At 41.2% G+C, this 14616-nt stretch overlaps 1 protein-coding gene across 1 annotated transcript; it reads left to right on the forward strand.

Annotated features, from left to right (window-relative positions):
* Positions 1-11470: 11470 nt before the first annotated feature.
* On the forward strand, positions 11471-13631 carry LOC147440345 (microbial Terpene synthase-like protein 13). Its single transcript, XM_086483507.1, has 2 exons — positions 11471-12438; positions 12829-13631. Exons 1-2 carry the CDS (start codon positions 11545-11547, stop codon positions 13372-13374), a joined length of 1440 nt encoding a protein of 479 aa, XP_086339633.1. The 5' UTR covers positions 11471-11544; the 3' UTR covers positions 13375-13631.
* Positions 13632-14616: the final 985 nt, after the last annotated feature.

Raw genomic sequence — 14616 nt, forward strand, 5'->3', positions numbered from 1 at the left:
GAGTCTATCAACAAGTATGTAGACAAGTTTTGGGATTTACATCTCAAAGCTACTGTCTTTCAAAAGATAGACTTTGCCGAGCAAAGACAGCAATTCTGTGCGGGATTACCTGAAGAGATGGCCGAATACATCAACTCTCAACGGCCCGGTACTATTACCAAAGTAATCCACCACACCATGGTTGCTTCACGCATCAATTTCCATCGAGGGGCTAGACGTAATGTCAAGCCCATGGAAAACAAAGATAAAAATGATGCAAAGGGGAAATCCAATGCTCAAAATAATTCCCAAGGCACTTTCAACAACAACAACAACAACAACAATCGGTCCAAGGAGAAGGGAGTTTACAAAGGTAAAAACAAACTCTCTCCTAAAGAGCTTGAAGCTTTTTGCAAGGACCATAAGTGTTTCAAGTGTGGAGAGCAAGGACATGGCTATCATTCTTGCCCCAAGAAGAATACTCGCAATGAGACTCCTAGAGCTTCCACCATCGAAGCTCCAAAAGAGGATGCTCATTGCAAAGGATCATCACTCTCCTATGCTTGGGGAAAGGTAAGAGAGCATGATGCCTTCATCTTGTTTGACCCTGGCTCTACTCTTAACTTCATATCAATAGAGTTGGCCATCAATAGGTTTGATCGCATGGCTGCCAACATGAAGTTCCCTGAAAGGAGAATTTACTTCACTTACAGGGGAAAGAACATGTATATAGATGCTAGTGAGCGTGGTCGCACTATTCCACTTGTAAATCCTCTTTCTTTTGATAAGTCAATGAAGAGCTCAGTTTCTGCGTACATGATTTTTGTCAAGGAGTCTCCAAAAGATACTAATGTTTCATCAAATGTAAATGATAGGAATCAAGAAGAGTTAGACTTGTCTAATTTTCTAAAAGGATTCCAAGATGTGTTCATCGATGATATCCCTATGGACTTACCTCCAAAACGAGGGGATGATGACCATCGTATTGAGCTCCTTCCTGGAAGCTCACCACCTAACAAGCCTCCTTATCGAGTCTCACAAGCTCAACAAGAGGAGATCATGAGGCAAGTACAAGAGCTGGTAGACAAAGGGATGGTGAGGCCTAGTTCCTCTCCCTTTTGTTCTCCAGTCCTTTTAGTGCAAAAGAAAGATGGTACATACCGTATGTGTGTGGACTATCGAGCACTAAACCATATCACTATCAAAAACAGATTTCCCGTACCTCGAGTAGAAGATCTGTTTGATAAGCTACAAGGCTCTACCTACTTCAGTAGGATTGACCTTAAGAGTGGCTATCATCAAATAAGTATAGTGGATGAAGATATCTTAAAGACCGCGTTTCACACAACGTTTGGTCTTTATGAATATCTAGTCATGCCTTTTGGCTTGACTAATGCACCAGCTACGTTCAATCGTTTGATGGAGAAAATTTTTAGACCATATCGAAAATTCACTGGAGTGTTCTTTGATGATATCATCATCTACTCCAAGTCTTTGGAGGAACATAAGCTGCATCTCCAAGTGATTTTTCAAGCATTGAGGGAGAACAAGCTTTATCTCAACCAAAAGAAAAGCGAATTCTTCCTTCAAGAGATTCAATACTTAGGTCATATTATCTCTAAAGATGGTATCCAAATGGATCCATCAAAGTTAGAGGTAATAAAAGCATGGCCTAACCCAAGAAATCTACATGAGCTAAGAAGCTTTATTGGTATTTGTGCATACTATAGACGCTTCATAGCAAAATTCTCTCAAGTAGCAGGACCACTACACGACTTAACTAAAAAGAACGTTAAGTTTGTATGGACTGCTAAGGAGCAAAATGCTTTTGAAAAACTCAAAGAGAAGCTTACTTCCCAACCAGTCCTCGTGCTTCCGGATCTCTCAAAGCCATTTGAGGTCCAATGTGATGCTTGTGGTGATTACCTTGGAGCGTTTTTTCTTCAAGAAGGGCATGCCATAGCATATGAGAGCCGAAGGCTCAATGGTGATGAACGAGTCTTGGGCATTTATGAGAAAGAGCTTTTAGCTATTTTACATGCCCTAGACACATGGAAGCACTACCTATTGGGGACTCCATTTATCCTACGAACCGACCACCAAAGTCTCAAGTATTTCATGACGCAAACCAAGCTTTCCGACAAACAAATGAGGTGGGCAAATTTTCTTTCGCAATTTAATTTCCATATTGCTCACATAGCTGGTAAGCACAATCAAGTTGCCGATGCACTTTCACGACGACCAAAAGTTAATGCGGTGTCTATAGCTACTCACAATGATCTATCCTCTATGATAGATGAGTATACTACTGACCCTGACTTTAGAGACATAATGTCAGCCCTTGCTTTGGGGAAGAAAGAGGAACCATTCACCTTGCAGGATGGTTATCTTCTCCACGGCAATAGGCTATGTGTTACTCATTCCCTTCGTGAGAAGGTTATGTATGAATCCCATGCTCCTCCATATGCAAGGCATAGAGGTATTCAACCTACTCTCCGAGGAGTAGAGACGTATTTCTATTGGCCTACCATGAAAGTGGACATACAAGAGTATGTTTCAAAATGTGTAGTATGCCAAAAGACCAAGTATGATAGAGGGAAGCAACCTGGATTACTCCAGCCATTGCCTATTTCAAATTCACCATGGGAGAGTATATCCATGGATTTCATCTTTGGATTGTTCAAGTCTATCCATGGGAATACAGGAATATGGACAATAGTCGACAGGTTTAGCAAGCAAGCACATTTCATTCCTGTCAAAAAGACTATTAAGGCACACCAAATGGCAACTCTCTTCATATCTCAGATATTCAAGCACCATGGATTACCCACATCCATCGTGTCAGATAGAGATCCTAGAATGACCAGTAATTTCTGGAAAGGTCTCTTTGAAAATCTAGGAACAAGATTGAATTTCTCTTCGGCCTATCACCCACAAACGGATGGCCAAAGTGAGATAGCCAATCTTACGATACTCGATCTACTCAAAACTTATGTTACCGAAGTAGATCAACGCTCACAATGGGAAAAGTATTTACCGCTAGTAGAGTATGCTTACAATAATACTGTACATACTTCTACGGGGAAAGCACCTTTCGAGATCATAGAGGGAAGACCTAAAAGTCCCTTGCTATTAAAAGTACATGGGAAGATCTTCGCCGCCGATGAGTATAGCCGTGACCTACAAGAATCTTTTCAAAAGATTAGGGAGGCTATAGCCATCTCTCAACAAAGGCAAAAAGCTACTACTGATAAGCACAGAAGAGCCTTAATGTTCAAAGAAAATGATTGGGTCTTACTCAAGTTTCCTAAGGCTCGATTAAGGCAAACGACGGGCAAAAATCCTACGGGCCAGCAAAAGTATTATGCTAAACTAGCAAAAAGATACTATGGTCCTTTCCAAATCTTGAAGCCTATCAATGAGACGGCTTATCAACTCAAGTTGCCCAACCATTGGCTTATACAAAATGCCTTTCATGTAAGCTTACTTAAGCCCTACAAAGAAGAGCCACCAATTGAACCAATTATTGAAGACCCTCCCGAAGTCGAAGACCAAGAAGAGGTGCTACAACCCGAAGCTGTCCTTCGGCATCAAGACAAGGTACTACGACATGGTAAGATAATCCGACGGTATCTTATTAAGTTCAAAAATTATCCTTTTGAAGATGCTAAATGGATGCAAGGAGTACAACTTAAGGATAGTATGAACCTTGTCAATGCTTACAATTCTACATTAGAGTAAGCAAATGTACAAATTTCTTTTAAATGACTCATGTTTTTGTCTTATATGACTAGTCCTCTTTTTAATTGTGCACAAACTTAACTAGTATGCATGCTTAGAATCATGTTTGTGATGACGACGTCTCTCAAACACCAAGTAGAATTTGTCACTCTACTTCGGGAGAATGAAATGGACTAAAGAGCAGACATGCTTGCGGCAGCTATGTCTCCCAAGCACCAAATGGATTAGTCATCCATCTTGGAAAGATGTTGTAGGGTAAAAAGGGATCTTTTACACGCTAAGTACGATTGACTAATGACTAAGACTTTATCTCTTCTACCTCATAGTCGAGGACGAGTATGATTTCAAGAGAGAGGTAATGTCATAAAATCTAATATCTAACCAACCCAAATGATTTTCTCATATTAAATTGATCACTTAATGTGGGAGAATAAACGGGAACAAGTGTTAAGATATAGATATGTGCTTATAGATCTATCTCAACACGGGGCCAATGGTAAAGGGGCCCAAAAGGGAGATGGTCTATCAAAGAGCAAGGCTAACCAATGGAGCATAAGACCTTAGGGTTAGCTTCATTGAAGACCTCCAATAAATGTGTGTAAAAGTCCTTTGACCTTAGGTAAGCTAGGGCTGAGCTTGAGGTGGGAACCCGGCCCAAGCTCGAGGTGCTTGTCCTGCTTGAGGTGCTTGTCGTGCTTGAGGTGTTTTTCATGCTTGAGGTACTTGATTAAGATTCTTGAGGTGCTTGACTGGCTCCATGCTTGAGGTGCTTGACTTGCTGCATGATTAAGGTACTTAAGGTGCCTTGAGAAGCTTGCCTGAGATGCTTGTGGGAACACCCCCTAGTTCAAGTGCTTTGTCATGCTTGGTGAGTAAGGTGCTTGATCACCTAAAGTCAAAAGCATTCCTACAAGAGGGGGGGCGAGCCCTTTTCCTAGGGGCTAGAGAGAGAACACCCACTCACACACACAAGGGAAGCCCCAACTTGAAGAGGCAGCAAGGACACATGTCAGGCCCCTACCCATGTTACCTTCATGTGCTGCTTGAAGCCTATTGGCTAAGCTTCAAAGGGGTCCAATGATAAATTACATGAATTATCTAATTGTTTTAGCATTTATCTAGCCCTCTCTCTCAAAAAGGAAAGGGGGACACTTGTCTCAAGGCTACCCCTACTACTTGTAATGCCTCCTGCTCATGATTGGCTAGGCCTAGGAGGGTCCAATGAGCTTCAAGCATGAGCTACAAGGGGGGGTCGACCCAAGCTAGCTAGGGGCTTGCTTGAGGGGTATAGTCACCCACACACACTCACAATCACTCTCATTGTGTGCTATGCAAAGTGCAAGAGCTCCCTCTCCAAGCAAGTAGAGGTTGAGAGCCTACACCAACACTCTTGGCTATGGAGTGCAAATCCAACCGAGATCCATGCTTCAATGCTTGAGCTTGTCATCTCCTTCTTCTTCATTACTATGCTATTATGTATGCTAGCAACAAGAGTATGATAAGTGAGGAACTAGTTCTTTCTCCTATGAAATGTTTCTTCTTCCTCTTCACTACCCTCATTCCCTGCTAGCTCTCTCCACCTTCGAAGGTGTTTGAGGTCTTGGGACTGAGGCTTGGGACAATTAAAGCTTTCTTCAAGTTCATGTTATGTTATGATTGTGATGCATTAAGCTTTCCATCTTCATTGCATCACCTAGGTCACAAGGAACACAAAGAATGTATTGTAACAAGTCTCTTTTAATGGGAGAAATCATAATACAAATGCCTATTGGAGGGGGGACCGGCTCCACATAAATCCGGTCCTCAACTGTTGTCATGTTCTCTAAATTCTCTCTCTTGCAAAAGTATTGTTCATGCCAAGTTAACTAATTGCTATGATTATGTTGCTATCTTCAATTATGTCTACCCGCTATGCTCACAAAGTTATTTCTCGAAAGTATTCTCATTAATTTCCGCTATTCTCAAGTTGAATAGGCTAATTCCATTACAAAATACCTCTGGTTTTGATATTAAGTTTCTCCAAAGATTAAAATTTTTTGTAGCTTTTCATAAGAAGATTGATTGTCTATTAATACAAGATGCTAAAACTAGAATTGAGTTGGTTATGTACGTTTGGGAGACTATCTACTTCATAATTTTTAAACATAATTGCTCTTTTTTGAGAGGTAATTTGTGACAAATTACATGCCAAAACAAATCTCAATTGACAAAACGGAATAAAATTAGAAAATCTTGAAGAATCCAACCAAAATAGATAAAGGGTATTTTGAGAATTGTTGAAATTTGAGGGGTAGTTTGGGAATTTCCAAAAATTAGAGGGATATTTTGATAAATTTTTCCAAACAGTTCTATGGAGCCGATTTTGGATTCTTTTCATCCCTTTGTGAGATATTTGAGAGGGAAAGCTTTGCCTACCTAAACTTGAACTTTTCAACTAAAATTCGTCAAATTGAACTTGGCCTCAAAACCTTCTTGCTAAAATTTGAGCCGGTCAGATTTTGATTTGGATAAAGCAAATGTACCTTTTTTCGAGCCTTGCTAGCGGAGCAACTATTTGAGAGAGAGAGAGAGAGAGAGAGATAGATAATGTTGTCCGGTTGGGCAGAGAGGGGTTTTGTGATTCAAACTACCTAATGCATGTGTCTATTTTGATATCCTTGCCCTTTGTCCTCTAGACAAGGCGGCTACACTGATATATAGAGGAAATTCCAAGTACCATAATAGTAGTCGCCTTATGTTCTCTACAGTGTATACCAAACTCTTAGAGTATGTCTACCCTCAAAACCGTCACTGACCTTGAATGACATCACAACAAGGCCTACACAAGGATGATGGGAGTCGCAAGCCTAATAATTTGGACCAAGCCGAGAGCTCACCTATAATGTTTTTGCATTCATAAATGCATAGCCCCCCATGTGTAGAGTCATGATTGGAAGCATAATCTAGTAGGGTGCCGCCAACATTAGTGTCAATGAAAACCACGAGAGGTTCAAACCAATGGCAATGTCTTGTTACATAGGAGACCTGTCCAAATTGGCTTGAGGACATTAACTTCAAAATTCTTATTGCAACTTAGACCCAGTTGCATACTGGGTCATACTGGGTCTAAGTTGATTTCGTTAATTAATTTGTTCGGCAGATTCCCCTAGACTTTAACTATTGAATCCAATGTCTCAGCTGGATCCGATGCACACGGCAAGTCGTCCGTTCTGTATCCCTCCGTCTCTGCATGGCGCTCCTACAACCTTTCCTCCCTGGCCGATCTCCATCTCCCCCTCCTCGACCCGCCAGCAGTCACCTCCAAAGGGAAATTCTCCTCGCGACCTCTCTCATGTGCATGCTCTCACCCCTACATCCTCTACAACTTGTGGCCGAACCCCCTACGGTTGTTTCTCCTTCTGCTGCCCTATGCTGCATCAGCATGCATTGCAACAAACTCTACAACTGTGCACATGTTCTGAGCACCTCCTGCTCTTGCGACTTCCCATTGGGCACTATCAAGAGATAGAGCAACTGTTGCCCCGCTCATCTCCTCATCAGCAGTCACAACATTCGCGCAGAGCAGTGCGAGAGAGAGAGAGAGAGAGAGAGAGAGAGAGAGAGAGAGAGAGAGAGAGAGCCCTCATCCGCAACCCGCCGATCATGGGGCGCCCCAACTGTCACCACCTCCGTGGCTCGCGTGACTAGCATTGTCGACCATGTCCCTTTTGCTTTGGTTTTGAAGAGGGCATCTCCTCAGATTTCCTACAATTTGTCCTGCTCACAAAATTAGAGACACATACTGGCTAAGTGAAAGCTAGATTGGACAATGGGCATTCCGAAGCTTGATGGATGTTGCTAAAAAGATGTCACTTGGGCATTCAAGGACTTACCGAATGTTTATATGAACAATTATTTCCACAATACACACTTAATGAGCTAACAACTAGCCAAAAGAATCTCTTCATTTTAGATTTAAATGCAAAGCCGACATAAATGACGATCCAAGCTTTCTTTGCCCCTACTTATGCATTTTACTTAGTCGTTCCATTTTACGGCAGGCCTTGTGATTTTATCACTTGTTTTATAAAGACACTCATTTGACCTTTATTAATTTTCAAAACGAATGATATTTGCTCACATGAAAGCTATAAATAGGTTGGAGTTTTTTATTATCCTTTTATAAAATTTTCCAAAAACGCTTGTAAGTACCTCACTTTCTACAACAAAAGGGATGCTTAATTAAAGAATAATATTTATTCGCCGACATAAGGCCTTCGTACTCTTCCATCTCTTGGGTGCAATCCAAGGGGTGCAATTCTGGACTAAGCTTAGTACTCTTCTACCTCTTGGGTGTAATCCGAGGGGTGCAATTTAGCACCATTGGATTACGGTTATTATGAGCAATTGTAACTATTGGTTTCATATTTTTGATAACGGGTAGCGGTCCAAGGACCAAATGGCCTTTTCTTACTTTTGATGGAGTGTTTAAGAGATCCATTACCTAAGGGGTCTCACTCACACTCTGTTCGTATTATTTAGTGTTTAAAAGAGAGCATTAACACGGGTTCACACACATTCTTTTATCAGCTTACAATTGTGCCGCTTTAAAATTCTAAAAGCTAGATTAAGAGGAAGAGCTGGAAGAGCAAAAGGAGAAATCCCACCTAGATTTGAGGAAAACATTTTGAAATTAATAAAAATCGCTCAAATTTTCATCAATTCCTCTTGGAAAATCCATAAAGAGAAATTGTGTTTGGCGGAAAAACTCTATTTGGTGCAAAAAAGTTTATTTCACCTTTTTATTGTAAATTTTTGAAAAATAGTTGATGGAATGATTCACTGCTTGGATAGGGATGGTTTAAAATACGTGAGTATATGCAAATAGCTTTTCCGTACTATAAGAATATAAGGCCTGTGTGTGGGATTGTGTGTGAGCGCAGAGAGAGAGAGAGAGAGAGAGAGAGAGAGAGAGAGAGAGAGAGAGAGAGAGAGAGAGAGAGAGAGAGAGAGAGAGAGAGAGAGAGAGAGAGAGAGAGAGAATTCAGAGTGAGAGAGAGAAAAAATGGATATTTTAAACAAATCAAAAGACCCAAATGACCTACCAAAGTGATACACTATCTAGTTACAAAAGAGCTTGTTTGCAAACCGTTCTACAAATGGGTCTAAGAGTGAAAGAGAGGCGCCGGGGGGGGGGGGGGGGGGGGGGGGGGAGCAATCGGAGGGTTGGATTGTCTCATGGATCAATGACCATCCTTTCCCTCCATTGACATAACAATGCTCAAAACAAACCTGGGTAAACATACTACTGTAAAAATTTAAAATTCACCTCAGTGTGCGGAGGTGGACATTTAAAACGGGAATATTCAAAACAACTTGAAAGTTTGGATCTTTAGAGTGTTTATTTGGGAACTTGTTCTAGTTAGCGGGATTCAACTCCATTGCTACACCCATGTAGTCATTGTACATACATTTTAGTGTCTTTAGGTTCTCCCCCATGTGCCATTCCACCTTGTACCTACCAAAGCCCTCAACATCTAGCTCCTCCCCAGCCTGTTGAGCTTTTATTATTGTTGGGATACTATTGTGGTGGAATACCAAATGTTTGTCTTTGACTCCACACTGAAATTTTTAGGGTTTTTTCCCAAGGGAGCAACTGGAGGAGGAGGTTGTACATCGAATCATGTGAAAGGAGAATGCCACCTAGTCCAGTACTTCTCAACACCAAATCATAACCAAAGTTACTCAACCACCGGTTCAGAACGTACAATAGACTGAAAAGAAGAAATCCCTAGACACAAGAAGAAAGCAAAGCACAAAAGATGAAGTCACACTTGATGTTTGAAATTTTGGAATATACCAAAGTGCAAGGAAGGGGAGGAGGATGTGGCGAATGGGAACGTGCCCCTAGAGATAGCCTACATGGGAATTACCTTGTCAAGTTACCTATCGAAAGTACCAAATTTGATATGATCGTGCAACGTGTCAAAACGTAGTATGGGTGCCATTAGATAGGGCCTATTACTTCAATTTTTGGGGTTCGGTCTGTCGATCAATTGGTCTATCAATAGATTGGAACTCTTGTATCTCTTGTAACTAGTCGTTATACACTTTATAGCGCTTATGAGCACTAAGTGTTGTACCATTGAACTTCTAGACTTTGTACTCTTGAAGTGGCTTTTCCTAGTTTCGTTTATCTGATATGACATGATATTTAGTATCTAACTCTGGAATTCTAATAGCTATCAAGTGATGAACTTATTCCACTTTCACAAAATGTCAAGAAGAGGTATTCCTACATATTCTAAAAACTTGTCATCCATCTAGTTACTTCTCAGATGTTGGGGCCATTCAAAATACTCAAGCGAGTTGGCACTATATTTTCTACCCACCCGATTTCTTTTAGTATTCCATTTACATAAAACGCTTACATAAGAAGAACAATGTCCTCAATCCATTAGATAGGGCCTATTACTTCAATTTTTGGGGTTCGGTATGTCGATCAATTGGTCTATCAATAGATTGGATCTCTTGTATCTCTTGTAACTAGTCGTTATACACTTTATAGCGCTTATGAGCACTAAGTGTTGTACCATTGAACTAGACTTTGTACTCTTGAACTGGCTTATGAATCTAAATCTCTAATTCCAATTGTCTTAGTTGTCTATCTGGCTTTTCAGTATGGTCTTTTGGAGCCTAGTTTTGTTTATCTGATATGACATGATATTTAGTATTGACTCTGGAATTCTAATAGCTATCAAGTGATGAACTTATTCCACTTTCACAAAATGTCAAGAAGAGGTATTCTTACATATTCTAAAAACTCGTCATCCATCTAGTTACTTCTCACATGTTGGGGCCATTCAAAATACTCAAACGAGGTGGCACTATATTTTGTACCCACCCGATTTCTTCTAGTACGTATTCCATTTACATAAAACGCTTACATAAGAAGAACAATGTCCTCAATCCAGCTGTGTGTAAATGAGAAGACTTGTAAACAGTAAAACCAAGGTCAAAATAATCATTCTTGCAATTGTCCCCTTCCAATGTGGGTGCACTTAGACTGAAGTACGTATGGTTCTTGTTTTTAAAGAAAAAGACACTCATTTGACCTTAATTAATTTTCAAAACCAATGATATTTGCTCACATTAAAGCTTTAAATAGATCGGAGTTTTTATTATCCTTTTATAAAATTTTGCAAAAACTCTTGTAAGTACCTCACTTAAAAGGGATGCTTAATTAAAGAATAATATTTATTCGCCGACATAAGGCCTTCGTACGCTTCCATTTCTTGAGTGCAATCCAAGGGTGCAATTCTGGACCCGTGGGATTAAGCTTAGTACTCTTCTACCTCTTGGGTGTAATCGAGGGGGTGCAATTTTGCACCATTTGATTAAGGTTATTGTGAGCAATTGTAACCATTGGTTTCAGACCAAATGGCATTTTCTTACTTTTGATGGAGTGTTTAAGAGGTCCATTACCTAAGAGCAAACCCCACCTAGATTTGAGGAAAATATTGTGAAATTAATAAAAATCCGCTCAAATTTTCATGAATTCCTCCTAGAAAATCCATAAAGAGAAATTGTGTTTGGGGAAAAAATCTGTTCGGTGCAAAGAAGTTTATTTCACCTTGTTATTGTAAATTTTCGAAAAATAGTTGATGGAATGATTCACTGCTTGGATAGGGACAGTTAAACACGTGAGTATATGCAAATAGCTTTTCAGTCCTATAAGAATACAAGGCCGGTAGTCTCCAAGAGACGTGGGTGTGTGGGATTGTGTGTGTGTGTGTGTGTGTGTGTGTGTGAGAGAGAGAGAGAGACAGAGAGAGAGAGAGAGAGATGGCCAATTGTCTGGCGCCTGCCTCCGGCACTTGCAGCCCACAAATGATCAATGTAGAAAGCTCTGGTAGAGCTGCACGCAGCAGCTTTAGCGGCGGCAGGCGAGCTGCAGGTCTCGTGTTCGACCCTCCCTTCCGGCGCAGCCCAGGTCGCCATATAGGCATAATCTCATGCCTCATACCATCCAAGCACGGCAATGGTTCGAGGCTCGTGCATTCTGTCCAAGCGGTGGCCACACCTAATGCAGCAAGCTGCGCGCCAGCGCCAGAGCTATTAATGAGAATCAGTGATCTAGAATGGCTGCTGGAGGCCGGGCCGAACCCGCTATTGACAACGCAGCCGGCGCTGCGCCTCATGCCGAGTGCTGAAGAAATAGCTGGGGTAAAGCTGCCGGCGATGACGTGCTCCTTTGCCTCGGAGGTGCACCCGCAGTATGAGCAGGTGAAGGTGGAATGCGACGAGTGGATCGAGAGGGTAGCAGAGCTGCCCTCTCAGGCCGCTCGCTGCTTTCTGCGCGATTGCCTGCTCCCGCGCCTCGTCTGCCGCTTCATCCCAGGAGCGCTTCCCGGCCGGCGGTTGCTGCAAGCCATCAAGCTGGTGGCGTGGCTCATGATTGCCGACGACGACGACGATGACCCAACGGTGCTGGGCTCCGACTACACAGCCACTTGTCATCGCGCGGACCGCATCCTCACGATACTCACTCAGCCTGCAGATGCGTTTGTAGACCAGCGCCTCTGGAATTACGACCTCCTGGATGACCGCCTCTCAAAGCGATGCTCGCGCCAGCTGGCTACCCTGGCCGACTTGTGGCGAGAAATGAGTCCCGACATGAGCCCCCTCCTGCGTTCCCGCTTCACCTCCAGCATGGTGGACTACTTGGAAGGAATCAAGGTATAAAACAGACTCTATTATAACTACTAGTACGGCCGGCCGCCTTCGAAGGCCTCTCTCTCCTTCCCTCTCCCCCTCACTCATATAAATCGGAACTCACCGGATGCAGCAAACTTTGACACGTGGCATTGGAAGACCAGTCTCCTTAATATATAGTATAGATTACTATTAACCCTTTTCCAAAATGTGGACGACATTACGTATGCACCACAATGCAAAACTCTCACCCCACCCCAACCCCCGCATGCAAAACTCTCTCTCTTCCTCTCTCCCTCATACCTCATACAACTCTTCTACCAAGATTTCTTCAAGATGCATATCACTCCATGAATCTTGATTTACTTCCATGTCTCTTTCTTGTGCTGATATTTGTCATTCTTCTCTCTGTAGATGCAAGCTTCCCTTCGAAAACAGGGTCGTGTTCCAAATGTGGAGTCTTATATTCAAATTCGTCGCCATGCCTCCTTCACCATCCCTGCATTTATCATTGCAGAGTATGCATCAGGAATAGAACTAGACCAAGCAGCGGTTGACAATGCCAATGTTATGCAGCTAATGAATAATGCTGTGGATTACATAAGCCTTTGGAATGACATTTTTTCTTGCTATAAGGAGATCCTCGTGGGTGACTATTTTAATCTTCCATCTATCTTGTACATGCATGCTACTCCCATTACAAATTCAGCTACAAATTGTGCCTATTTTCAACATGCAATCAACCATGTGGCTCAACTCACGCAAGATCTTGAAGCTTCTTGCGCTTCTCTCATAGAGTCCCTCATCGAGGAGCATTCCAAGCCCTCGGTGGATCCTTCCCGAAGATATCACATCTATTCTTATATAGAAGTTATCACCTTGGGTATGTCTGGAGCCCTTGCTTGGTTCTCCGAAACACCACGATATCCACATCCTGACACCCAAGATCAACTCAACTAGATAAAGCAATGCTATTAGGAAGAAGAAAAGTTTATTAAGTGTGACACATGGTTTAGAAAGCATATCAAAAGATAGTTTATGGACTTATTCCCATACTTCTTGAAGATCAAGAGGGGGCAGGACAATTCCCTGATTGATATTAATGTACAAAAGGCTAATATGAGTTAGGAGTGGTGAAGAATTGAGATTTCCATACCATGTCTCCTAGTGTTTGGCATGTGACCCTCAAGTGAAGTTTTAACATTTAAAATATAAAGGAAATCACTTCAATTTTTTTGAAATGTGGAGTCTTTGCTTTAAAAGCTGCCTTTCAAGGTTCCCTTCACCTTTTTGGTTTTTGTCATCGCTTTTCTTTAACTTATCCTTAGGATTAAAACATTGAGTTTTTTCATTAGGGTTTTCTTTGATTTATCCTTTAAAAATTCATATTTTTGAAATGCACACTTTCCTTTAGCTTTAAGGCTCCTTCAAATGGGATATTCAAGATCTTGATCATGTTTTTTTATAAATATGTACTTTTAAAAACTTAAAATGATTGTCATATATATATATTTAAAAGGAGATTCAAAGTTACAAAAATAATATTTTTTGGTGTCCTTAAATTTTTTTCTTTCTCCCTTTGATCATATATAAAGTTTAATTTCAAACTTTAAAGGAATTATATGTAGTTCAAACAAGGTGAACATCATGTAGGCATGTTAAAACATATTAACCTCTCAAAAAGAATCTATTAATTAACTTACAATTCTTCGGTTCAAAATATGAAAAACTCTATATCTAAGAGTTGTATCCTGCCAAATATTTGAAGAAGTTGTATCACTTAAGCTACATATGCATTGGAAATGCCAAGTTGTGGTCCAAGCTACATCCCATACATGGTGCAAATGGTGAATACAAGCATGGATTATAGGCGTAATTAAAGGCATTTTACTCGAAAGGGATCATAAAAAGTTTCATCTTTGCTACTTTTCACCAATTTCTAGGATGCATCTTATGAAAAAAAGCATCGATCTACTGGATGAGTGGCATGTGCTACAAATTATGAAAAATTCTACTTCCTTGGAGTGTTTGTAGTGCCATGATGAAGTCCTAGATGTGCCATAAATGCTGAGTGGAACCATCCTTGGAGTGTTTGTAGTGCCATGGTAAAGTCCTAGATGTGCCATAAATGTTGAATGGAACCATGAAATCCCAACATAACAAGTACTTCAAAGCCATGTAGTCATTCAATGGGACGAGGCT

Source organism: Adiantum capillus-veneris, chromosome 15, assembly GCF_014529385.1.
Source record: "Adiantum capillus-veneris isolate H3 chromosome 15, ASM1452938v2, whole genome shotgun sequence".
In the NCBI taxonomy this organism is placed as follows: Eukaryota; Viridiplantae; Streptophyta; class Polypodiopsida; order Polypodiales; family Pteridaceae; genus Adiantum; species Adiantum capillus-veneris.

Bases quoted from the DNA above. Each gene is read 5' to 3' on its own strand.
- LOC147440345 (XM_086483507.1), top strand. From the start codon at position 11,545: ATGGCCAATTGTCTGGCGCCTGCCTCCGGCACTTGCAGCCCACAAATG. The intron at 12,439-12,828 runs GTATAAAACAGA...TTCTCTCTGTAG, and splicing joins ACTACTTGGAAGGAATCAAG to ATGCAAGCTTCCCTTCGAAA.